General features: G+C 42.1%; 2 protein-coding genes across 5 annotated transcripts; one reads left to right on the forward strand and one right to left on the reverse strand.

Moving 5' to 3' along the window:
- Nucleotides 1-245: 245 nt before the first annotated feature.
- Nucleotides 246-12,527, reverse strand: LOC306929184 (serine/threonine-protein phosphatase 2A catalytic subunit alpha isoform-like). Its single transcript, XM_079509628.1, has 8 exons — nucleotides 12,489-12,527; nucleotides 9,672-9,799; nucleotides 7,007-7,216; nucleotides 5,006-5,179; nucleotides 4,532-4,621; nucleotides 3,914-4,075; nucleotides 1,905-2,023; nucleotides 246-1,215 (listed from the first exon to the last, which is right to left on the reverse strand). The coding sequence occupies exons 2-8, from the start codon at nucleotides 9,771-9,773 to the stop codon at nucleotides 1,143-1,145; spliced, it is 930 nt and encodes a 309-aa protein (XP_079365754.1). The 5' UTR covers nucleotides 9,774-9,799; nucleotides 12,489-12,527; the 3' UTR covers nucleotides 246-1,142.
- On the forward strand, nucleotides 11,292-26,364 carry hs6st2 (heparan sulfate 6-O-sulfotransferase 2). 4 transcript variants are annotated; one of them, XM_079509589.1, is made up of 3 exons: nucleotides 11,292-11,383; nucleotides 11,721-12,295; nucleotides 22,457-26,364. In XM_079509589.1, exons 2-3 carry the CDS (start codon nucleotides 11,721-11,723, stop codon nucleotides 23,274-23,276), a joined length of 1,395 nt encoding a protein of 464 aa, XP_079365715.1. In that variant the 5' UTR covers nucleotides 11,292-11,383; the 3' UTR covers nucleotides 23,277-26,364. The 4 variants fall into 4 exon arrangements, with proteins under 4 accessions (XP_079365715.1, XP_079365714.1, XP_079365713.1 ...); XM_079509588.1 differs by having other exon boundaries at nucleotides 11,295-11,460; XM_079509587.1 differs by having other exon boundaries at nucleotides 11,295-12,295.
- Nucleotides 26,365-27,041: the final 677 nt, after the last annotated feature.

A 27,041-nucleotide genomic window follows, 5' to 3' on the forward strand; every position in this document is an offset into this window, starting at 1 on the left:
TTAACAACAAGGGTTTTACTTATAATCTCACTTCACCTTCTATGTCAAATAGCCATGTGTCATACTATTCATGCTATTTACCTTAATAATTCCTTCACACTTCACTTGTATGGTCATTGGTAGGGCTAGAAGCACAGTCATGGTATGATAAGAGACATTCTTGACATTATACCTCCACCTAGTGGTGATTTCTGGGATCCTTCTAGAAAGCTGTAAGGCAAATACACCAAACCAAACTACATAAATGAAGGAGTAACTTCAATCTTTATTTCATATAGCTGGGGCTGCAAAACATTAAGTTATTGTACAGTGGATTTATTTTGTACCAATATTTCCTACTGAAATTAAATACAATAATGTCTAATTTATACATGTCGCACGACAGTGTTACATGTTGAAAATAGCGGATATACAAACATACAACGCGTCACATCTACGATATGTTGTTGTGAGCTGGTCAAAAATAGCAAATATCTATTTTTGACCGAATGACACCGTCGTACGACAAAGTATAAATCAAGCTGAACTCTCATGAGACAGCAGAGCAGAGGGCTACTTGTAACTTAACACTAAAATGGGGTATAAAAACAATGCAGTTGGTCAGTGCCATGTGATAAAAATCAAATACAAAAGTGCAAAGAGAACAAATTCCTTTTAAACATCTAATTCAATCATCTCACCTCACAAAAAACCATTGCGATCAGTTACAAATAAGAAAAAAAAAGAAACTTCACATCATATTTACTGCAACTTTTAATTTGAGGCCATGCCAAGTGAAAGATGCAGCTTTTATACTGTATATGGTGACACACTTGTCATCTTTAACATCCTAACACAAAAAGTTACATTTAGGCATTTATATCTCAGTATTATTTTATTCATTGCAAATATATTTTCCTGACAAAACCAGCAGGTAATGTGACTGTTCCATTTATAATGACAATCGTTTCTAGAAATAAAAACGTCATGCACAGAGAGAAGGTTGCCAGGATGGATGTGGTCTTGATTACATGTGGCATATTTTCCATTTTATTGTAATTATGGCACACATTTTTGGTCCATGGGTTAATGAATGCTTTTTCCTCAAACCTCTGTGTGACCAGTTGCCCCTTTCTTGACTTCCTCAACGGTAACGAAGACCTTCAAAGGAAGTAGTCTGGCGTGCGTCGTGTCACGTGGGGTTCTCCTCGACGCGGTGCCGGGTCAAATTGTAAGCTGAAACATGCAAACCACATGTAAACAACGAAGCTCTCATTTATCAATATTTATCTATTAATCAACAACGATAATCAGTTACATTGTCCCAAATGTAACTGATTATTTTATCATTGTCAGCCCTTGTCCTTTTGTTTTTTTGAGCGGCTGCTCCAACATGTGGCCTTGTGTGTTCCCGCCGTGACGTCATGTGGCAGACTAGTCTGTCTATGGACTTTTTACGGATGATGTAGTGGGTGTCACAGTGCACTATGGCGTAGTGGGTGCCACATTAACCTATGACGTAGTGGCAGCCAAGTCTATGGACCTTTTACGGAACTTTGATGACTTAATCATCATACCACGATCATGATAAAAGGTGCCGCTCACTTCACACAAGTGTGATCTTTATAGCTATTATGGTCCTAGACTTTGAAACAGTGGGCTCTGTGGACAAAAATCTTAACTTAAGACTAATCTTTTTGGCATCTGTTAATTTGTTTAGAATTTTATTCTTCCTTTGTAAAAAAAAAAAAAACCCCAAAACAACAACCTTTGTTTACATATTTTCTTCTTCTGTGAAGCACATTGAGTTGCAGCTGATTTATTAAATCAAATGTGCTATATAAGTTTGATTGGTTGTCATGTTTACACCAGAACTAAACTATACCTGTGTTACTAACGTGTACCTACAGTGTATCTGTACTTACAATGAGTACTTCAGTGTGTCGTCCAGCTCCATGATTGCTGCCTGGTTGCCACAACGATAACAATAGTTTGGCGCGCTGAAGATCGTTACCACGTTGCGATCGTGACACCAGTTATAACCCTGTTTAGACATAAAAGGAAAAAAAGTTTTCCACATATTAAAATATGTTTAAATAATATTTCATAAGTCCATCAAATGAATTGCTGTGGTGTGGAGAAAAAAAGCTTGAAATTACATAATGACTGTTATAAGTTGATTTAATTCATTGCATGATACTATGCATACCCAACAAATTATATCAAGTCCATAACAGTCATTATTTAACTAATTGTGCGAGTGGTCCAGAGCCCAAAAAGGTTGAGAACCACTGATCTATTCCTTTCCCATGGTTACCCTTAGTCTGTTCTCTTACTTTATCCAACATCCCGCCCCCTTTCATGACGACGCCAGGCCCAGGAAATAATTCCCAATGCATTTTCCCCATAGGCTTTTCAAAAAGTATTTATTTAAAGACCTTTTAAGCGTCGTACAAAGCCAACTCGAGTTGTGACAAATCATGACAACAAACAAATAATTACAAAGAAGAAAAACAACAAAAAAGTATTGTAACCTGCCGTTCTTTCTAATTATTTGTTCAGCCCAAAAAAATGTGTTTGTTGTCATGATTTGTCACAACTCGAGTTGTACAACGCTTAAAAGGTCTTTAAATAAATACTTTTTGAAAAGCCTATGGGGAAAATGCATTGGGAATAGGCCTATCTCACAGCCCGTTTTTCACGCCCACTTCCGGTAAATAGTGGTGACTTTAACATGAGCATTTACACGTTTTTTTCTCTGGAGAATCTAAGTACATTTTCTAATGTAAAAATGTGACAGACCAATATTATTATGAAGCAAACAATATGGTAAATCAGCTCGAACAGATAAAGAACAAACCTTACCTTGAGAAAACAAAAGTTGTAGACTTCTTAAATGACCTCTGTTAACATGAAGCGTCTATGGAGTGACGTCACGCTATCACCACTAACCCCGAAAGGGGGCGTATTAAGGGGGGCGGGGAAATTCTGTGAGATAGGCTTATTATTTCCTGGGCCTGGCGTCATCACGAAAGGGGGCGGGACTGCGACGCTCTATTAAACTCATGTTAACTGATATACTGATTAAATCAATTACCTAATCAGACTGTCTGATTAGGAAACTTTTGTACGAGCAAGCAGAGACACCTGCGATTATATGGGCATAATAATGACTCAACCAGGCAATATTGTACACTCTCCCTTCTTGAGATTCTAACTCCCTTTTCTGTGGAATTTCTTGATTTCCAACTTCCCAGTAACTAATGGCTCGTACACACTGCACGATATTTGCTCCGATTATGCTGTCGGGGACCATTTTTGGCGCTCACCGACACAACTGATCTGACGCAAGATCTGGCTTTGATCGCCAAGGTTTTGCTCCCTGTGTGTGAAAGGCTCTGCGAGAAGATATAGCGCCGATAAAAGTGCTCGCCGACGCCTTCCCGACCATTTTAAATATCAAGCAGGTTTGATATTTGGCTCTGTCGCCGACTGGACATCGTACAGTATGAAATGGATTGCGATCGCGTCCCGAGAAGTCCTGTATTACAGCCAATGAGAGCACAACTTCACAAGACACTGCTCATAGCCACTATCTGTCAGTCTGTCTGTCTGTCGACTGTATCGATAGATGATCAGATGATAATATAACCTTTATTCCTTGGGTAAATCCCTGTCCTGTGTCGTACAACATGGTAGCTATTAGCCCAATGTTGCTGTAATAGTCTATAAAACCAACTCATTTCACTTGAATAATGTTGATCGGAGCAAACTTTTGGACCTTGTGCGCTCTGTGTGTGTGTGTGTTTTTGTGTGTGTGTTTTTGTGTGTGTGTGTGTGTGTGTGTGTGTGTGTGTGTGTGTGTGTGTGTGTGTGTGTGTGTGTGTGTGTGTGTGTGAATAAGGACACTAGAGGTTAAAGAAGATCAACCTACCTCCATCACCAGCTGGTGGGCTCTAGAGACCAGTGTTAGGCCATTTGCATGGTTGAAGGTCTCTGAGATATCCTGCCCGAAAGTGTAACCTGCACCACGAGGAGAAATACCCCAACCACCACGGTCATCCGGATCTGACCACAATAAGTCACACATAGGACCCTAAATGATGGCCAAAAACATAATGTTAGATCATACTTTAGATCAAAGGGGTCTACTCTAGTGAACTGACATGATGTGAGAAAATACGTATACATTCAAAGTTCAAACCCGGGTATGCAATGAAATTTCAACAGCAGAGCTAATACAGAATGCCTGTTGTTTGAGCCTTAGTCAATTTGACCTATAAGTTGGCTCTGTATTTTTTTCCCTCTACACCAAATCTCTTTGCCAAAAGTTGCTGATCCACAAGCTCACAACACATCGCGTTGTGATGTGTTGTGACCTTGTAGATCCGCTATTTTTGGCTAATGTCCCACCCAGAATATGGATGGTGGGGTTCCAAGAGGTTAAGCTTTAACTGTTCAACCAGAACAAGAACATTTTTTTAAACAAAAACATATCACTTACAGCATCTTTAAACAAACTACAGAGGAATGAATGTGGAGCATATATTACCTCGTGTGGAACCTCCTGTAGACGATCCAGCGCTCTGATGTGGTCCAATGTGTCTATTGATGGAGACAGTCCTCCATGGAGACAGAATATCTGAAAGAGGTCAGACACTGAAATAATAGAGCTATGGCTTTTTCTGAAGCCTCAAGTTCATGCTATCCATGGGTTAATAAAACTAGTGTTTATTGGTGTGTGCCAATTAAAAAAGTGTAAATGTAAGTACTTTGCCCTCCATTTATTTGAATTCTTGGATGTGCTACCTTTTGGGGATTATTTCAATTCCTACTTTTGATATGTATAGTTGAATTTTGGGTCTATATATATATATATAGATATAAAACACACTTGTCTGTAATTTGATTGATCGAAAAACAATGGAAAGATAATCGATAGCTACAGGTACAGCCGTACAGGCCTATGTATTACACAGTGAGACATGATCTGAATGCATCATCAACATCATCCTCATCATCTCACCTGGTTGTCTACCAGCGCAGTGAGTGGCAGATAGTCAAACAGATCTGTGAAGTACTTCCACACGTTGGCGTTCCCGTATTTCCTCAAGCATTCGTCGTAGAAGCCATACACCTGTGTGATCTGTCTGCTCTCATGGTTCCCTCGAAGGATTGTGATTCGTTCACGGTACCGTACCTGAAAATATGATCTGTGTTCATTAGAAAGACATGCATGTAGAAATGGTTCCATTTGTGCACTCTCAGAGTTAAATTAACATTGATTTTACAATATAAATTGAGGGTCCCAGAGATAGAAATGCCATTAAGTGGGGGTCTGTAGACTAATATATGTATGTCAAACTGGGGGGTCCTTGAAATTAAACGGGTTGAGAATCATTGCTAGAGCCGTACAAATCTCTTATGGAGGTCCCTGGCATATATTTGTCAAATTGGGGGTCCGCGGGCTCATCAGTGTCAAATTGGGGGTCTTTGACATGAAAAGGTTTGGGAACCACTGATGTAGAGTATAACAATTATACAGAGTGGGACTGGGTAATTAATAGAAAATATATCGAAACTCATATTTAGAACCAATAACCGACTTCATTTTGCTCAAGGAGGTAAGGAGCCCACCTTTCTTACATCTGACAAAAGAACACACACACTCGCACACACGCACACACACACACACACACACACACACACACACACACACACACACACACACACACACACGCATGTACACATGCACACACACTTGTGTTCTGTACACATGCACACACCTGTTTTATCTGACATGTTATGTTAATCATTTTAGGGAAACAAATTAAGAATGTTTTCATTGTGTCACATTTGAGAACTTACAGGCAGACAGTGGATTAAAGCAAGCAAGTTATTATTTTGTTTGTGTATCGGTCTAAACGAAGTACAAAGTCTGCGGGTGTCATGAATGTCAATAATGATTCCTTTAAGTGCAGCCAAAATGTAGTAATTTAAAACAAGATTTAAATAGTGCAGAAACATTTTTAAAACTGTAGTGCAGCGCAACATCAACTTTAAAACAATATATTCAAAATAAAAACCAGAATGGTTTAGCAAAAGTGAGCTACAGTATTACCTACCGTATATCATCACATCATAAATGACATGATATTGGATCAGTGCATGCATAGACTTACCTACTCAATGATCCCAATATCAGCATTTTAGACAGAATCGGAGGCAATGCCAACACTGGTATCGAAAGAACTCTATTATATCTTGTTTCCATAATGCTTTCTGTGATGTCAGTAATTTAGCCCAGTGGTTTTCAATCTTTTTCATATCAAGGCCCGTTATTTATTTGGCATTTGAGCCGCGGACCACCATTCGATGAGATTTAACCTCTCAGAACCAAGACTTAGAACATTTTGTTGTTGTCGGATAAGATTTTGTCCACAATTCCATGTTGTACTGATGTTGGTAGGAGAGATAACTTTGATCAAAATAACAATTCTTCTACATTCTCTAATTGTGTACTTCTTTTAAATTAATCAATGCAGTATGTTTAACAATAATGCAACTCTTGAGAGCGTAAAATGAAACCAAATGGACCAGGGTGCGTGTTTGTGAAAGTTAGCAAACTTCTGTTTTTAGCTGCACATAATTTGCCCTCAAATACGTTGAAGAAATTCAAATATTGCTAGTAGCTACGGATTTCAGAGAGCATGTATGCATTGTGAGCCAGTAAACAGCAGAATGCTCCATTTCATTCAATGCAGTTGCTTGACTATGTTAATATTTATTGAGTGCTTTTCAGGGTAATTAATTTAAGATGATCATTTTGATGAATCCATACAATTCATGCATGTCCTTGCGTTGAACACTAGAGGGAATATCGCATATATTAAACAAAAATTACAGACATCACAGACAGTGAAAACGAAGCGCTATACCTCATCCTCGGTGTGTCTCCCGTTCCAGGTCATAACATTGTTCGTCAACACTGTAGCTTTTGAGGCTGTACTTTGTTGTTACTCATTACCTTCAGCGACACCAGCAGTGTGACTGTCTCCACAGAGTAGTAGCCCCTGTCCACGTAATCTCCCATGAAGAGGTAGTTGGTGTCGGGAGACTTCCCGCCGATCTGGAACAACTCCATCAGGTCGTGGAACTGACCATGCACGTCTCCGCAGACTGTCACCGGACATCTCACCTCCTGCACGTTGGACTCCTTGGTCAAGATCTCCTTAGCCTGTGAAGGAGGCAGACCAGGAGCTTAGGAGGAGAGCTGAGAGGGTAGAGAGGCTGTCTGGGAAACAGAAGGTCCTTGGTTCACGCCCCACTGGCCCAGCCCTGATTCTACGTGTTGAAGTGTCCCTGAGCAAAACTAGTGAACCCCTAACCGCTCCCTGGGCTAACTAATCAATTGTCAACATTATGGGAATCAAATGGAACCAAAATTGGGGTCCCAGAGATGATTGAAAATCATATCAAATAGGGATTTGTGGCCTGGTAGTCCTTGAGGGGGTTCCAGGCAGTGGTCACCAACGCGTGAATCTCGTTTGTGTCCGAGCATAGGCATGGCTGAGGCATGGTAACGCCCCGCCTACCTGTGATTGGCCTACCGACACTGCCCGTCTTGACTGTCCTCCGAGACGTGTACTCTGAGATTGAGAAATAAATAATACAACAAGAGAATGACAGCTTGGCACGCGCGGCAGAATGCAGCCTTGTAACTTTTATTTTTGTAGAAGAGGCAAACTAATATTGTGTATCCCGATTGCTTTGATTGAATAATTAATTGAACATGCACTCCGTAATATGATTTTAGTGTGTTCTAAATAAAGTGTTAGTGTTGATTATCATGTATTAATCTAATTATAGTTAACTAATACTATTACACTAAAAGGGATAAAGATGAAGGAAAAATAGACCTTTTTATAGTACAATAATTTTCAAGTTTACACATAGGCTACAAACAAATTACACAATAATCAACACAAACACTTTATTTTAGAATAGGCCTACACCCAAATCAAATACGGAGTGCATGTTCATTCAATTATTCCATCAAAGCAAATGGTATAAACAATATTAGTTCGCCTCTTCTACAAAAATAAAAGGTACAAGTTATAGTTCTCTTGTATCATACCGTACTTGTATTATTTCCCACCACGGAGAGTAACCTCGAATCTGACTATCCAGCATTATATCCACCTCGGAGGACAGTCAAGACGGGCAGTGTCGGTAGGCCAATCACAGGCAGGCGGGGCGTTACCATGCCTATGCTCGGACGCAAACGAGATTCACGCATCACCAACATGTCCCTGCCTACACAGACAAACGTGTCCGTGGCAAGATTGGCCATGTCCCTGCCTGGCAATTTTTTGATTTTGAGAAAGAAATTATGAAAAATGTATACATTTATTTGTATATAAATATGTGTTCTCTAAAATGTGCTGACCCCAAGTTAATTATTTGGTGAGTACAAGCAAGCGTTACAACTTTGCTTGACATTTATGAATTTAAACCCTTTGTTTGAGCCGAATCTGGGTTGCACGTTCTCAAATTGATAAAAACTGGATAACGCCTGTCCACCATACCAAAGCAAGTAACCGTTCTAAACTGCTCATATAAATGCACACACACTGGTTTGCACATAACAGAAAAGCATAAATAGGACCCTTGTACTTATTTTCTTCTTACTCTCAACATTATTTTACTTTATTTTGAACATTTACATTTTCGGCATGTAGCTGTATGTATCAGCATGTAGCGCAATTCACAAGACATTGAGTATGTGAATGGTTCAAGTGTCTTGCTCAAGGACACTTGTGGTCTCTGGCGGTGACATGGCATTGGTCTCTGGTCACCGTCTCCAGTTGAACTCCCTCTGGTGTTGTGATTGTGGACTTTGTTGACATTAAGGAAGTATTTTGACAGGTACATGTAACATGGGTATCTTAGTGGTGTAGTGGAACTTGTAGACCAGGCCCATCGCAAGTTGCTGTAGCCTATGTCATCAACCCCAGAGCCATAGAGTATAGACAGAGTTACGCAAACTCTGTTCACTTCATGGGGCCAGTCCAATGGCGGCTCTGCTACATAGACTTCTATTGGTTTGTCCCTAATTGAAGGCTTCAAATAGGGACAACCGGAAGTTTACGGAATGCATTGGAGTCTATGGGCTTGCCCGAGTACATGAACCAGGTTGTTTTCTGCCCCCCTCAATATCGCAACCAACCCTAAGACATTCCAGCCTATAAATGGGCAGGGGTGAGGTGGGTTCTGGCCTGGGAGTAAGGCCAAGTACTTGCCTGACCAGTTTGTTTTGGGATGTCTGGAGGGATGGTTTGGGTCTGTTTGAGCCTAAATGCATATTTATCAAATGCCAAGTACTTCACTGAATGGCGCTATACTTGGGATAATGGGATGCGTATATGGATGATGTTAGTGGTGACACAGCAACAAGGTGAATGAATGAAAGTGGGCGTCGAAGATGAAAACAGAGTAACTGACTCGCCTCCAACCTCCATCTTCTTGGCATGTGGCCTAAAATAACGTCCCTGCATGTGATGGAGAGGAGAGGAAAGGGATGCTGCTGCTTCGGTGGTTGCACATTGATGCTACCAGGCCAGCATTGACTATATGCAACTGATTCTTATTTACGATCGGAAGTAAATAAAACATGGTTTTCATATCGTTACCTTCTCACACAGGACTTTGACCTGGTCTTCTGAGAGCTGCTTGCATTCGTTGAGTTGTTCGATCCATCCGTCCAGCTCCTTGGTGAATGACTTGTCGTCCATGCTTGCTGCTCGATAGCAAAAGCCAGCTAATAAATTTACCCGCGAAACAAACGAAAGATTATGATAATAAGAATACGAAAAATAACACTTTGCTATATCTTTCCAAGCCTAGCTAATAGGCTAACGTGCTAGCTGTGTATCTGTGCAGTGTGGAAGGATGCGGCAGCTGCCTGTGCGGACGGACGGGCGGACTGGCAGACAGACTGCGGCCCTGGCTGCAAATTCGTCCGGGACGTTGATCGTCTGACTCACATGATAATATAGAAGCTAACGGTCTCAGATCAGCGGATACTTAACAGTATTATGTGCATGCAGGGTGTTCGATGTGTCAAGCAGCGTAATAAAAACAAAGCTGTGTGTGTGTGTGTGTGTGTGTGTGAGAGAGAGAGAGAGAGAGAGAGAGAGAGAGAGAGAGAGAGAGAGAGAGAGAGAGAGCTCCAGCAGCGGAGCGGACCGGACCCACAGTCCCACACCCTGCTGTCTGTCTTCTCTCCCAGGCAACACTGTGCTGACGTCACCGCATCCCTCCCTCTCTTGGCCAGCAAACCAGTGCAGTGGTTTTAAAACTGGGGTCCAAGGAAAGGATCCCCAGGGCAGGAGTTATTATGGGGCTCCAGAGGGTCCTCAGCTAGATGAGGAGGAGATGAGCATTGTTCTGCGGCTGCCTACCAAGACTATAGACAACTGGTGTACAAAACAATAATGCGAGGAGGAGGGCTATTTAAGCATTTAAATATTATAGTATTACCCAAATAAAACGTAGGCTATAGACATTTAGATTACTCATTATTCTCATATAGGCCTATAACCTACATAAAGGTAGGATAATTTATATTGTTGGTTAAAACAACAAGTGTTTTGATACAAAGCACTATTCTGATAATAATCATTAGAGTAGGCTATTTGTTTACAGTGGTCTCCGAGTCTCTTTAATAAACAGAAAGAAAATCCAGTGGGTTGGCCAAATGTGTGTCCGTTATAGCCCTTTCACTTCACTATTAATTTAATTTGCGTTTGCACCCCATATTATAGCCAAACATGTATTCTACATAGACTTCTATTGGCGAATAGTGAAAGACCTGAACCGGAAGTTTACCGAATGCATTGGAGTCTATAGGCTTTACAGTGCTTTAGAATTCAATTAAGAATTCAATTTTCAATTCAATTCACGAATTACATGAACCACGTGACCGGGCTGTTTTCTGCCCCCTCAATGTCGTAACTCCTCTATGGCTCTGTGGCTCTGGCTGGCTTTATACTAGCTCTGAATCTCTGATCCATAGCTCTAATGTGTAACGCATTAGAGCAATGGATCAGAGCTAGCTTTTTACTAGCACAGTACATTGCACAGGCAACACTGTGCAATGCACTGTGCTAGTATTATATTTTATTTCCGAACGCGCCCAGTCTAGGCTTTATAGCTCTATGGCTGGCTCTGTGGAAATTCAATAAAATACTTTAAAATGCACATAGATATATATCTATGCTCTGGCAGAGCTGACGTCCGTTCTGGCTATGGGATCCAGCGCACAGACTTCTGGGAACTTGGGAAAAGCGCAGGATCCCAGCTCGGTGGGCAGGATTAGACGGACTATCTAGCGTAACATTTTGTGAGAAGACTGTAGTAACTTTTACTACAAAACTTAAATGCAACAATCTTCATTGAAACTCTAGTGCTGGAATTATAGTAAATATATAATGTTGTAACCGCGTTACGGGTGGGGCGAATCGTCCTTTTAATCGCATGAAATCAGTGCTAAGCTAACGTTAGCAACAGCTTTGTTATTGTTTTGGTAGCTGCTACCGTATAGTTATTAATTATTAGGCTATATTCTTGGTTATAATACAACTCGATGGCTCGTGTGTGGAATCTAAACTAAACTGCCCCCCCAGGAGGGGCCCGAACTGCTTTAGTGATGTTTTATCTGTCCCTCTCCCGGTGGGAAGATGGATGAGAAATCCAGCAGCCAGAACCACCGGGTCCTGATCCTCCTGTTGATGCTGGTTCTCTTCGGCGTCATTGTACTCCAATACGTCTGTCCCAGCGGCTCCGACTGCCAGCTGCTGCACCTGGGCTCCTGGGCACCGGGCAATGCCCCCCGCGGTGCCAGCCACCCCGGATTCAGCAGCGACACACGAGGTACGGACCCGTACTCAAGTGAGGACGGGGCTCTGGTCCGCTTCGTTGCTCGATTCAACTTCTCAAAAGCCGACTTAAACCCCGTCGTGGACTTTGACATCAAAGGCGAGGACGTCATAGTGTTTCTGCACATCCAGAAGACGGGGGGCACGACGTTTGGTCGCCACCTGGTGCGCAACATTCAGCTGGAGCGGCCGTGTGAATGTCACGCAGGGCAGAAGAAATGCACCTGTTACCGGCCTGGCAGAAGAGAAACGTGGCTCTTCTCTCGGTTCTCCACCGGTTGGAGTTGTGGACTTCATGCGGACTGGACAGAACTCATCAACTGTGTCCCAACACGCATGGACACAAAGGGTGAAACCCCCAAGACCACCCTGCCTAGGTGAGTTAGTAATATTAACAAACATAAGAATCAAGAGTGATTATGTCCCTTACTCGTAGTCATACAGGTACAGTACAAGCAGCAACATTTTGTATGAGAAAATACTTGATATATAGAAGCTGTAAATCTTGTGTAAGTCTAAGGTAGGATGAGAGACTGGCTGCAGCTAGCCCCTTTCGGGACCCTCGGTTACCTTTTCTGAATTTTGGACGCGGTACCCTAGGGTCCCTCGTAGCTTATTCCACCCTCCATAGGACGCAGATTTACCCACTCTCTGTTCAAGGAGAGTCGCGGCGCTGCTTGAGTGTTGGTGAGATGTTTAAAAAATGCAGCATAACACAGCTATAGGAGACAACGGAAACGTGTGCGAAACCGCATTAACCGCCGATGCCGTTAAGTATTTTTAATCTTTTTTTAAAATGTTGCTTCGCTGAAGTCCTCTCCTCTCTCTTCCTTGACTTCCTTATTGACTTTGCATTGTACCGCCTCCCGAACGGCAACTGGCTAGCTGCACGTCCTAGTTACTGGCTGCCTCTGATTGGCCGACCGCGTGCATGCAGGATGTTTATAATGCTGTTGTGTCGTGGGAGGCGGTACATGGGAAGTGAGGAAGAGAGAATTTCAGCGAAGCAAAACTTTAAAAAAAAAACGTACTTAACCCTTGGACTGCCACCCCCAATAGCAGCTTTTCTGTGACATATATTCATATTTTTAATTCATAATTTGAATGCCAAAAGAAAAATCCGCGATATACACACTATATCTCATTTTCACTTGGCAAGACTATAGTATTGGGACAATCAGTCCTGATGGTGGCGGTAACGTCACCATTATGCTGATTTTGACCAAATAGAGCGAGTGAGCGGTGACCACTTCCGGTTTGCGATCAAAATATCCGGTAGTATCTTTGCTACTGTGCAGCACTATCAGATGTCCGGAATGCTAAGCTATCATCGTATTTTTCATAACTAAGTCAAATTAAGCTCTAATCAAGCCCAAAACATCGCATTTTACGCAGCGATGCATGCGCAATCACGCGCGTGCGTGATCGACCGTGCACGCGCGGATTTCGGCCGGTTTTAGGAAGATTACATCGGCCGTTAGCCAAAAGATGCTACATTTTGTTATATTAACGACATCGGCGGTTAATGCGGTTTCGCACTCGTTTCCGTTGTCTCCTATAGCTGTGTTATGCATCTTTGAAACATCTCACCAACACTAAAGTGGCGGCACGGCTCTCTGTGAACAGAGTGGGTAAATCTGCATCTTATGGAGAGTGGAATAAACTACCCTAGGGTACCGCCGAACAAAATTCAGAAAAGGTAACCGAGGGTCCCAAAAGGGGCTAGATGAGAGACTGGCTGCAGCCTGCATGACATCAGATATATTGGTGGAAAAACTAAAACCAAGATTATTTGTTGAAACCAAGATGATTTGTTAGTTGTCTCATCTCCGGAGTCCGGAGACTATGGGCTGATTCATTCATACAATTTCATAGTCCTATTTATTGCCGAAAAGAAGTCGGTTCTGGAAAGGTCCTAGGGCCGAATTTTATAAAAGTCCACTTTTGCGCTGAGGAGGGGGGACATCCCCTCCACTTTTGAGCAAAATTACACAGTGTTATGCTTTCCACAGATTTCAAGGCAAAACACTGCTAACACAGACTCAGCAAAGCCAGCAATCCTTACCCGATTAAGTCTACTACAGATGGATTATTAAAATGAAATACAGATGAATGAAATGCACATGAATTCATGAAGTCTATATCAAATAGATTTTATTCAATTAACTGCATGAATTTTTCACAGCACCCTAGTGTGCCATTGCATTTTGAGAACCAGTACAGTACAGTTGTGATGTGTGTCTATTACAGTGGGTTAGACATGATAGACATAATCCATGCAATTATAAACATATGGAACAGGTAACGGGTAAACAAGTCAATTGATCAACAGAAGTAATGAAATGCACATGGATTTTCTTTAAATTAATGCATTCTACTGCAGATGGATGGTTTAAAATTAAATTGTTTTTTTAATGAATGAAATGCACATGGATTTTTTTTGAGGGGCGCTAGCCCCTCCTACTCCTACAGTATATACAGCTTTTGTCCCCAAATGTCTCAAGATTAACAATGAACGGAGAAATTAGGTCGCCATTGAAGGAAACATTTACGTCATATGTAAACGAGCAAATCAGCTAACCAATCACAAGCAACAGGCATTCTGATTGGCTAGTATGAAATGAAATCAATCTGCAGTAGAACGTTTTCAACAGTACAGAATCATGAAATGACTAAAGAGCATATGACTTGTTAACCTGACTCCGCCAGATGGGGCAGCAGAGAGTACACTGGGTTCCCCCCAGGGGAACCCAGTGTACTGGCGGAGTCAGTTTAATGACTTGTGCAGCCAAGTAACTTCACTGACCAGGAGTAGGCTCCTTGAAGGACCCAAATACCGACCTCCTATCATTCCCTTGCACAAATTGTTGAGCAATGTCTCTTCTGTCCACTTTGGCTAACCTCTCTTTGTGAATATGGCATACAGCAACACCATTGAGTCGTTTTTGATCCATGGTAGATCGCAACCACGTTTTCAACCTACGCAACCCACTAAAGCTGTGCTGTCCCTCAGCAGATGAAATGGCCACCACCAACACCAAAGTGTCTCTATGTCTTTGAATAGCTCACGCATCTCAGGACTCATTTCTTGTAGAGTTTTCACAGCATCTGCAGTTGTTTTGACTTTGTACTTTTTAAACATGGCCAATTGAATTTCTAAATTGTCTTTATCCAGTTCAGGGTATTTGCAGACTGTGTCATTAATAGTACCCGTCAGGAGTGAGCTTTCCAGTTGTTTTACAGTTTCTATGCCTTCTTGCATACATCTATCACTCATTGTATGTGCTGTGTCTAAAACAGTGTAGAACTGTGTTCTGTAGAATTCTGAGGCAGATAACGGAGATATTCTGGGCCGGCTGCTGCTTACAAGCAGCAGCCGGCCCAGAATATCTTTGGGGGGGTTTAGGATTGCGTGGCAAAACAATGGGCTCTAGAGACAGTCGTTCACACATACCTTGTGCCTTCTCAAATATCTTATCAAAGTGGTCAGAGTCCCTTTTTGTCTTTAAACTGTCTTGGACTGTGGAGACTACAGAAAGCATGCCTGCCACTGTCTGGCTTCTTTTCTGTAAACACACATTTGTGACCAGATTTGTAGTCAGGGAATGTTATCAGTATAATCTGTATAATCTGGGAATACATTTCTTACCAAGAATTTTCTTCACCAATGTTTTTGTAAAGGTGTCTACTAACATATCCCACATTGGTTTATATTCAACCACCCTAGGGGAATGTTTGACAGCTGCTGAACGTTGGGGTACCATCAACAGCCAATATATGGCAAAATGTTCTAAATTTCATTATGCTTTAAATAGCATGTGACTTGTCAAACTAGGTGGTTTTCATCATTCTGAATCCATTCCAAGCATTAGTTTTGCACGAAAAACACTCCTTGGACTAAAAACGACCATAGACACTTGCCCAAATGTGCCAAAATATGCCCAAATGTGCTGACTTCATCACATTTTGTGATTACGGCTATAGCCATTTTTAACCCAAGGAGTGTTTTCATGCAAAACTAATGCTTGGAATGGATTCAGAATGATGAAAAACCCCTAGTTTGACATGTCACATGCTACTTAAAGCATAATGAAATTTAGAACATTTTGCCTTATAATGTATTGTATGGTACCCCAACTTTCAACGGCTGTCAAAAATTCCCCTAGGGTGGTTGAATATAAACCAATGTGGGATATGTTAGTAGATACCTTTACAAACACATTGGTGAAGAAAATTCTTGGTAAGAAATTTATTCCCAGATTTTATTAATATCCCCTGACTTGACTGAGAGACTGCCATCGCGCAAATTACAGCTTTTCACCAGAGATTTGTTTTTAATGAGTTAATAGCACAGGCAGACTCTTCACATACTAGAGCATGTCTGAAATAAGTGTCAGAGCTGAAATCGACATGTAAATATGAAATAAATGCCCAAACATGTAGCTAGGTATAATGTTAAAGACCACAGAAGTGAACCTTTCAAGCCTGTTTTCTCAACTCGCTGTTTTCTGCAAGACATTACTCTATATAAGGCTTATAGAGTAATGTCTTGCAGAAAACAGCGAGTTGAGGAAACAGGCTTGAAAGGTTCACTTCTGTGGTCTTTAACATTTAAGCCATATCTCCAAAACTGGTGGGCCACACTGAACAACCAATATGTCAATTTGAAGCTATGATTCCCTGCTTTCATATGACATGAAAAAATGAAAATTCTGCAGCCAGATCACACGGCCAGTGAGAGCCAGCTACTGTATCTGTATCCGCTCTGGCGAGATCATGTCCCGGTCACAAGCATTTGGAATTTGGGTGGCTTCCAAACTCCCAGTGTTTCCTTGGCTTCACGGCCAACAAATTGAACTCGAATGGGTAATTACTGCGGTAGTGCAGAAATGATTTCGGCTCGTCAGATATTTTCAGTGGCACCGAAGAGCCGACTGTAGGATAGTGTCCGTCCCCCTAAAATAATTACAAACTTATACTGGCTACACCAATAAACAACACATCCACATAAGAAACTAAACTCAAGATACCTGTGTTCCCAACACATCACGTTCTTAACGAGACGCGTTTGAGACACACACACACGTCACACATTAATCGACTTTTATACAGCCGAACTAAAGTCGGCCCTAGGCTAGGACCTTTCCAAAACCGACAGTGACAATTGGTGGTCAAGACTATTGCGTCTGTTCTGTACTGTTACACTAAAACTCAGCTTCCCATCATGCACCTGTGCACAGTGTGAAGCTCAACAGCGCCACTTTGTCACCTGTTTGTACCCTAAACATACATACATAGGGACAGACATTGCTGGTCATTGGAATGGCTGCACCACTCAAAAATCCTTGTGTACAACTGTACACATAGCCAGGGCTTGATATTAACAGCCGAAAAAAGTCGAAAAACCCATGTGGTAATACAGATTTTGGCCTCGCTCTGCGCCTTTTCGTATTATGGAAGCCGTGGTGAACGCTCACTCATATGGAATACCACGTTCCTGAATATTTTAGCATTGGGGGAGTGTCCATATGTTAATTATTTTCGCTTTGCGCTATTTGCTATTAAGCCCCTTGACCTAAAAACCCTCAGCGCATACCGTTTCCACCTGGGTCTGACCACCTCTTAAATGCAAAAGGCCCTGTTTGATTTTACACTTGAGCGGCTCTGGAGTGCTGCTGGAGTGTTGCCATGTCTGTAAGCGGCTTCTTTTTCTGTAAAGTTGCTTGTAAATATTGGTAGTTGTGGTTGCTTTTCTTGTTTCTAAAGTGCTTATTTGAGCTTTTCTCCTAATGTTGTTCAAACCAGTGATCCTCACACAGCGACATTCCCATGTCAAGGACCCCCCGATGAATGCATTTGCCCAACTAAGCCAGTGACCCCCATGACAGATTTGTGTTTTTATATGTTTCAATAACATTTTTCAAAAATATTCCACAATTGTCACTTTTTTCAAAAATTTCTTTTGAAAATAGCAGATCTACCAGCTCACAATGCATCACATTCATTCATTAAAACTATGAACTCTGACTGCAGGCGGATATATATTTATAATGATCATTATAACAATGTGCAAGAAAATATGGAAAAAGAAGGAAGAACTTTATATTTGTGGACAATCAAAATATGCTGGAAATTTTAATGTGGTGTCATTAAAATGAATTTGATATGGCAGACTCACTATCTAGAAAATAAAAACATGGCACTTCATTTAAAATAGGTTGCAGACCCCTGTTATATGCGATTCTTTTGGGAGTATGTTTATAGACCTATTTACTTGTTTCTATGAGACATGGCAACAGCGAGCTTTCTGGCTTTCTGGCTTTCTGTTCAAACGTTGAGATTATAAAGGGTCATATATCGCTCATTTCTCAACCTTTTTTAAAAATTAAATCTCCATAATCATTGGGAAGTTTGCTTTCATACGCTGTATCACACCCTATCACACCCTTCGTCAATAAAATGCTACGAGGGAAGACCATAACATTGGGGCCGCAGCAATACGCATGGCGCACGTATGGCATTTCAACTCATTCCTTCGTCGTGACTCGAATGAAATAAAATAAAATAAACGTTATTTTACTGGTGTTTTTCAATAGAAACAAATAAAGAGCGTGTGTGCAACAGTGCATATACGTGCATGCACTATAGGCTATATTTCCTCCTTTTCGGGATGGTGAGCTCTTCACAGCGTTTGTCTTTCATATTATTATTATAATATTTGATATTATAAACACTCATGGTTCTCTCATTTCTCAACCGTTTTTTAAAATGTAAAAATCCCCATATTCATTCGCTGTATGGTACATGGTTCTATTTTTATCGAATTAAACAATATCAAACGAACTTGTATGTTCGGGGGTTAGACGATTCTGGGAACATTACGCATGGATTGCCAATTTGCCAATTTGCCAGCCATGCTGCGTATCTACTCGCAGTTCCATTCCGATCTGAAAGGTATAGGTAGGTGCCATTTCAAAGGCTTAGTTATTCATTTATGAATCAAATGAACTAGAATAAAGATTTTTACAGCTGTTTTTCATGCTTAGAACAGAAACAAATGAAGTGATGATGTGCGTATATCTCCCTCCCTTAGCATATGGCTGCGCCGCTGTAATGACTTTCTAATATTAACACTGCAAGTTACTTAACAAAATAGAGACATAGGCCTACAAGCTATGCACATCATGGCTGTGACAGCTTGTGGATCTGTTCTTTTGAGGCATAAAGGTGACAGCATGCAGTGCAATAGGAATAATTAACCCAATGTGACAAAGTCATGTCATGTCTATGGTGCCAGCCTGCAGACATGTAATACCACTTGCAGAAAAGGGCGCATTCCGTATGAGGACATCAGCTGACTCGTAAAGAGAATAGAGCTGCCAACGAATATTCCATATTCGAACGAATTTTCGAATCAAAAAAATAAATGAATAACTGAATATATAAAATTAAGATTCTAATAAAAAAAAAAAATGCTGTGCAAGTTTTCGTGAGACGGTTCCGTGGGTAAGCGTTGTGAGCTTGTAGATTAGTTATATTTGCCACGCGACACGCCGACACCGGCATACATTGAAGAATAAATCGGCTGCCTCGCACTCTTCCTAAACGCAGACTACGCAGGCTGCGTAGTTCCGATTCACAAAAGGCCCCCGCCCGCCCTGCGCAAAGTCGGCAAAGAGCGCACTACGTTATTTGCGTACGGACGGTGCGCAAATAACGGTGAGCACAGGGCTGGCGGGGCCTTTTACGTTATTTGCGCAGTGAGTGTACGCTGCTCAGAAGGGTGAAATCTTCCGTCAACAGCGTACCTAGTGATCAGAATCAGAGACAGGCCTGGCCTACACCGAAACTTATTTTGCTGTGTTGTGTTGTGTTGTTTCGGACGGACGGGAGAGTATATTTTTAGACAACACACAGATCTATCACTCATCAATCTTCAATCAGCGACTTTATCCTTCAGGAAATTATAAAAAGATAAATAAAATGCGTAAGGATGAACTGCGGCGCCGGTCCGGCAGCAGCAGCAATGCCGTGTTCTGTTCTGTGAATTAATACTGCCTCCGTGCCGTGAAGGTTTATGGGAGAAGGGAGAATGCATGCGTTGTGTCGGTTTTCAGCAGCACCAATGCGCGGAGAGAGAGAGTTGCGCCAGCAATGCGATCTTAAATGTTATGTCTCAGGTTGTATTGGTGTAAATATAATTATTAAAAAATCGGAATCGAAATCCGAATGGGTCGAATTGGTCGAATCCACGTGGGTTTTTAAAACGAATATCCGAATGTAATTTTTGGACAATTCCGGCAGCACTAAAAGAGAATAGTACGGACATGTTGATTGGGTAAGCCTGAAAAACTCCCTTAAACACTCCCATGACTAATTCAAGGCCGTTTCGCTCACACCACGGGGTGTCGAAAGCGCTTCTTACCAGGCCCATAATTGTAATATGACATTGCCCACGCCTCCACGTCTTAAAAACTGTAATACGATATGTAATTAGATTTCACCTGCTTAATCGGGCCCTAAGTCTTGTCCTGTTGTCCGGGGCAAGTAATGAATCTTTCTGGACAAGTGCATTAAAATGTTACTTCTTTGGTTTCACTTTCTTTTATGACGCTCCTATAGAGCGTCGCAGTCCCGCCCCCTACCAGGGACCAGGAAATGATTCCCCGTTCATTTTCTTCATAGACATTTCAAAAAGTATTTATTTAAAGACCTTTTAAGCCTCGTACAAAGCCAACTCGAGTTGTGACAAATCATGACAAGAAACAAAAAAATGTCAGGCTGAACAAATAATTAGATAGAAAAAGAAAACGGGAGGTTACAACACTTTTTTTTTTGTTTTTCTTCTTTGTAATTATTTGTTCGGCCCAAAATGTTGTTTGTTGTCATGATTTGTCACAACTCGAGTTGGCTTTTTCCGTGGCGTAATCGTCTTTAAATAAATCATTTTTGAAATGTCTATGGGAAAAATGAATGAGGAATTCACCTCTTGTCCTAGCGTCGTCATGAAAGGGGGCGGGACTGCGGCGCTCTATAGCAGCCAACAATATTGTCTCGCTTTCCTAATAATCACCTTTCAAATATTGTTACCGTAATAGTCCTAGAATGTCTGTGATCTTACATACAATTCATGTATTCCAAATACATAGCCATAAATGGGTCCTAGCCCAGGAATTAGACACTCGAGTCGTAGCGTATTTTTCCGAGACAGAGTGGATCAAAACATATTTTTTTATTGAAAACTACGGACCTACAGGGTGTAATTGCTGGGCGCACACAAACCGGACAAGTGGGGCCGCAGGGAAAGCAGCTTAGATTTTGCATTTGTACAAGTTAAGAGTTACTTTGAGGCAGGGATTCGCGACCAGAAATAAGGCATATGGTAGCTTAGACTCTCATGGAGAGTGATGACGTCAGAATCGAAAAATACACTACGAGTGTCTAAATCTTGGGCTAGATAGGTCATATCTGCGCACGGTTAGCAGACTGACCACGTCGGCATTTCAAACTTCCTTTTGGAACAGTCAATGTTTGGGAAGCACAAATGTATGGGGCACATTGACAGGTGTGTTGCGATTGGTGTGGGGTAATTGATCACACAACCTATTTTGTGTGCTCCATACATTTGTGCTTCCTAAAGAAAGTTTTGATATGTTCAGTCCTGCACTCATCCTCACCGGAGAGAATGTCATCTGTGTGCAGCTCGTGGAAAAGTTGGAGATATTTTACTAAATGCATGTTTTCGGCCAGAACTTTTAAATTAATTAATTAAACTAGTCCCCAAAACGACTCCAAGTCTTAGGTATTAATTATTGGGTGAGTGCACACGCAGTGCTACAAGTTTAAATACAGATGACGTCAGTCTGCTAACAGTGCGTGGATAGGACCGATCTATGGCTGTGCCTGTGTATTTGGAATACTTGAAATAAAGATCACAGACATTCTAGGGCTATTAATTTGTAAACTGAGAATATTCATCTAATATTCAAGGCAAGCATGTATTCACCAAAACCAACTTACAGTTAGTTGATTTAAAATGTATTTGCGTTTGCTCGTGCTCCGGAAACGTACTTATCCGAAGTGCCTCAAAAAGTAAATTTTTTTTTTTAGAAAGAATCACACCTGTGTGAAGTGAGCGGTGCAACTATACATTTATTGTTATAGTTACTGTACTGTGGTCTAGAGCGTCGCAGACCCGCCCCCTACCAGGGCCCAGGAAATTATTCCCCGTTCATTTTCCTCATAGACATTTCAAAAAGTATTTATTTAAAGACCTTTTAAGCGTCGTACAAAGCCAACTCGAGTTGTGAGAAATCATGACAACAAACACAATTTTTCAGGCCGAAACAATAATTAGAAAACTGTACTCTACTGGCCACTTTAGAGGGTGTAGCTTTCCATGCTTGGACATACATACAGACACAGGGACAGACATACGGACACACATAGCTCCGCAATGGAGCGGAGGCATCGCTCAAAAAAAAAAGTAATTGACTTAATATCTTTACTGTGTCCCTTGTCTCATCTTCTCTTTCCAGTAGGAACTACTATTACATCACCATCTTACGGGATCCTGTGTGGCGCTACCTGAGTGAGTGGCGCCACGTGCAGCGTGGAGCTACATGGAAGGCCTCCTTGCACGTGTGTGATGGACGAGCTCCCACACTGTCCGAACTGCCGAGCTGCTACCCTGGAGATGACTGGTCGGGCTGCTCCCTGGAGGAGTTCATGGACTGTCCCTACAACCTGGCAAGCAACCGGCAAACCCGCATGCTGGCTGACCTCAGCCTGGTGGGCTGCTACAACGTCTCCACCATGACTGAGGATGAGCGCTGGGGCGTGCTGCTGGAGAGTGCCAAGCGCAACCTGCGGGGGATGGCCTTCTTCGGGCTCACTGAGTACCAGCGCAAGACGCAGTACCTCTTCGAGCGTGCCTTCCACCTGGAGTTTATTGCGCCGTTCACCCAGCTCAATGGCACGCGGGCCGCCAGCGTGGAGGTGGCTCCAGAGACGCAGAGGAGGATCCGTCAGATGAACCGCTGGGACGTGGAGCTGTACGAATATGCCAGAGACCTGTTCCTCCAGCGCTTCCAGGCAGCGCGGAAGCAGGAGCGAAGGCAGGCCAGGGAGAGGAGGCACCAGGAGAGGAGGCGACGGCTTCGGGGGCGACTGTCGCCGAGGCTGGGGTGGCCGACGAGGCCCCCAATGAAGCCTGAGGGCCGTCCTCCCCCGACGGAGACAAAGCAGAGAGGGGCCAACAGAGAGACAGTGGAGCCTGAGGTGCAGCTCCCACAGTGGTGGGCTCTAGAAGAGAACAGTACTATAGAGGATTACCTGGACAATGTGGAACAATGGTAGTGGGAATAGGGGGGTCTTAACCACTAAAACAATCTCTTCGCCTAAACTAGCCGATCTTCAAGCTCACAACGTAACGTGGCTATTTTTGGCAAATGTTCCCCCCAGAACTGGGATGCTAGGGTTATTGGTTATAACCACTTGAAACCTAGCCTCCCTATTCTGGGGGCAAGCATTCGCAGAAAATAGCAGATTTACACGCCCACAAAGCTCTGTGATACAACGTATTGCAAGCTTGTAAATCTAAAAATGTTATCTCCTGTTTCTGTAGCGTGAGGCAGCTTGATGTACAAGTACACCCCCTGGACATGGCGCTAGTATGTCGCAGGGACCCCCGATCCAACCTCTGAGTGTCAAGCAGGGAGGCATTGGGTCCCATTTTTCTTTGGTATGACCAGGCTAGGGATCGAACCCCGACCTCCCAGTCCCAGGATGGACACTCTAACCACAACGCCACTGAGCTGGTATAGAGCCCTGGTTACCCCGGTCAACTATATAGGGATAAAGTGATTAATATTTGATGAGTATTCCAGGTTTGCCATGTCAACCAGTTTGCTTGGTACTAGCTACATTGTTTTGTGTCCACGATGGCCAGTTTTAATTTATGCACATTTATTTATTGATTTTTGATTGTATTACTTTGTCACAAATAATTATTGTGGCCAAAATGCGTCCTTTTACATAACATGAAGGTTGGTCCAAGCTGCCAATAGCCCTAACTTTCACAACACTCCAGCCTTTTAGAGCGTTCTCATGGCTGTCATGAGATGCTAGCCTGGTTAACCACTTCCCCTTGAAATCACATTTTTGTCTTCAAGGGGAGTGGTTAACGAGGTTAATAAGATGCAGCATAATGGACGATTGGTTTTAAAGAACATTTCAATGATGAGATATGCTCTCTCTCCCTTATATAATCACTTGTACCTAGGGTTTAAGACCGGGATCCAGGCTTCCCGCGTACAGCTCACGTAATTTCCCGCCCGGAGGTTTCTTTTACTTGTTAGAAATTACACTAAAGGAGTTTGCACACAGAGCGTGTTTTCCCCCTGATCTGTGAGTGGTCAGATATCTAATCTGAACCCTCCCATCATTTATATGGATCATACTAGAGGGCTGCAACGGGAACGGGAGCCCGCGGCCCCCAACGTAAATGTTGGCCGCGCGAGCGGTATTTAAATACCTGCGGGCGGGCGGTCAAAATAAAATCCTGCATCCTCCCGCAATGAACCAGATACAGAGCTTATATACACTTTAGCAAAATTTGAATGTCTGATGAGAACGTATAATTTAATAATAAAAGCACCGTGGCGTTGTGGAGTCTCACTCTCTCCAACAGACGTCTTCAGGCACACTCTCAAAGCTGCTGCACCTTTCAATCATTAGTAGCCTAATCACTCTGTGAGAAGTGTGTTTTACTGACTGAGTGAGGAGTTTCCTTTCCCCGCGATGGACATTCTCGCTTCTAAACCCCTTTTTGCTTTTCCCTGCATGTGTGCGTGTCACTCAGCAATAACGTGAAACAACACAAAGATGAGTACAATTTGTTTTATAACCAGTAGGCCTAACCACCAGCATGCAGCACCCCTCTCTCTCTCTCTCTCTCTCTGTCTGTCTGTCTCTGTGTGTCTCTCTCTCTCTCAAATAACGAGCGACCTTGATACAATATAATCAGTGTGTTGCGTGCACTGGCCGTGCTGGCTGTTTTCATAAAGTACAAAACGAGATGATCACCTTCTCAGTGGAGAAGGGGACCAAGCACTGCTCAAAGGGTGAAAGACCATAGTATAGCTAATCTATGTGAAAGAGGTGAGGTCGGTTATTCTTTTCCCGTGCAAACTCGATAAGTGTCACTTTTTTCTGAATAGCGTATAGGCCTATAGCTAGGCTATACATTAGTAATATTTTAATTTAATTTTATATGTTCATATTTCGTTCAAATAAAACGTTTTAAACAATAAAATATCACTATTCTATTGCAAATATGAAGTATGTACATGCATTTTAGTGGGCACTTTTTTGCTTTTCTTTTCTTTTCGACGGGAATTCCCGGGTAGCTGAGTGAGGAGTTAAAATGAGCCAAATCCGGGAAAAATATTAAACCCTACTTGTACCTGTACAACTCAAGCAGCGGATTCGACCGTTATCATACCATTAAATCGGCGTTATCACCAACGAATGGGGCCAGTATGGCCATACTGGCATACTGGCCGACATTTCCAACTCTTGTCGGCGCATGGAAACTAGGGGCGACTAATATATACTATTCTCTGCCTATCTGGACGTAACTCGGACGGCGCTGAGTCGGGTCTGGTGGCCGTCTCAACGCTCGGCACGGCGACTCGCTCGGCTAGCGCCTCGCTCGGCGGTGCCTCACGTGGCTCAAGGCCACCAGACACGGCGCGCCTCCGTCAGGACATCAGTGACATTATCACCCGTCACAATCGGTGATAATGACATACTGAAACAGTGAGTATGCCAGTATGGCCATACTGGCCTCATTCGATGGTGATGATAACGGATGATTTCGCCGATTTAAGTATGATAACGGTCGAATGGGGTGACTCAAGTTGAGTTGGGAGGTTTTTGACCATTTATGTGGAGTTAGTTATTTTGTCCATTGATTAGAATGACAAAGTCAATGATGGGAAAAGAAATGAATCTCCAAAGTTGGAGTAATGTGGTTTGAACGAATCCAATGGAGTTAGGTTAGGAGGTTTAGTCAAAAGCGCTTTTTAATACTTTTCATTCATTGGTTCAATATTTTGTAAAACCCACACACAGATGTAAAAGGTGTCCAATAGCACTGATTTATAAAAAGAAAGAAGTTGAAAAATGGAGGGGGGGGGTGTGTGTGTGTGTGTGTGTGGATACTGCTTGTAACTACTCAATATGAAGACTAAAATCTTGGTTTGTCTAAAATGCATTAGAAAGAAAATGCAGAACAGTTATGAAGTTGCTTTAGTTCATGGTGGAGGATGGAATTTGTATACTTACCTCAATGTGTACTTTGTGTAGCATACTTGCTAATGTCATACATTTACTGTGTCCCATGTATGCTTTTTTTAATATATTAAACTAATAAAGAATATAAATGTACCTTATTGTTGTGTTGTGTACTGTATTGAATCCCAGGCTACGGCTTTGTGCGGCACCTGGCAAATATAGAGTGTGCGTGTGACATCATCATACCCGGAAGTTATGCGGGAACACCTTACTGAGTGGCAAAGAAACTACCTTTCTGGTCTTTATAGCCCTTACATCCAAACAAAAGTCCTATCTGATTGCATTAAACGACATTAAACTCACTTTGCCACTCGATTTCCAATTCACTGTATGCATGCGCATACCCTCTATTTATGCCAGCAGGGGGTGCTAAACTTATTTAGTTGATAGGATTGGAAATAATTGGATATTTTGCCTGAATAAATGCATTCAGGCAAATGATATTAACAATCAAATATTTTAATTCACATGAAATATCACATTTCTCCTAGTATGTCGTTTTTTGAGTGGTGCAACCACTCCTATAGACAGCTATGTGTAGCTGGGTCTGTCCCTGTATTATCTTTAAAGGAATTTGATGCTTTTTACTCTGGTTTTGGTCTGGATATGCAAAACCAGAGCACATACTATGCATAATATGATATGCACATAATATACACATAATATGCACATAATATGCATAATATAATATGCATAATATAATATGCACATAATATGCACATAATATGCACATACTATGCACATAATATGCACATAATATGCATA

Source organism: Electrona antarctica (genome assembly GCF_951216825.1).
Source record: "Electrona antarctica genome assembly, chromosome: 1".
In the NCBI taxonomy this organism is placed as follows: Eukaryota; Metazoa; Chordata; class Actinopteri; order Myctophiformes; family Myctophidae; genus Electrona; species Electrona antarctica.

Coding starts and splice junctions, on each gene's coding strand:
- LOC306929184 (XM_079509628.1), bottom strand. CDS start 9,773: ATGGACGACAAGTCATTCACCAAGGAGCTGGACGGATGGATCGAACAA. Junction 5,180..7,006: donor CACTGCTGGTGTCGCTGAAG/GTAATGAGTAAC, acceptor TCATATTTTCAG/GTACGGTACCGTGAACGAAT. Junction 1,216..1,904: donor GACACACTGAAGTACTCATT/GTAAGTACAGAT, acceptor TGCATGTTTCAG/CTTACAATTTGACCCGGCAC.
- hs6st2 (XM_079509589.1), top strand. CDS start 11,721: ATGGATGAGAAATCCAGCAGCCAGAACCACCGGGTCCTGATCCTCCTG. Junction 12,296..22,456: donor CCCAAGACCACCCTGCCTAG/GTGAGTTAGTAA, acceptor TTCTCTTTCCAG/TAGGAACTACTATTACATCA.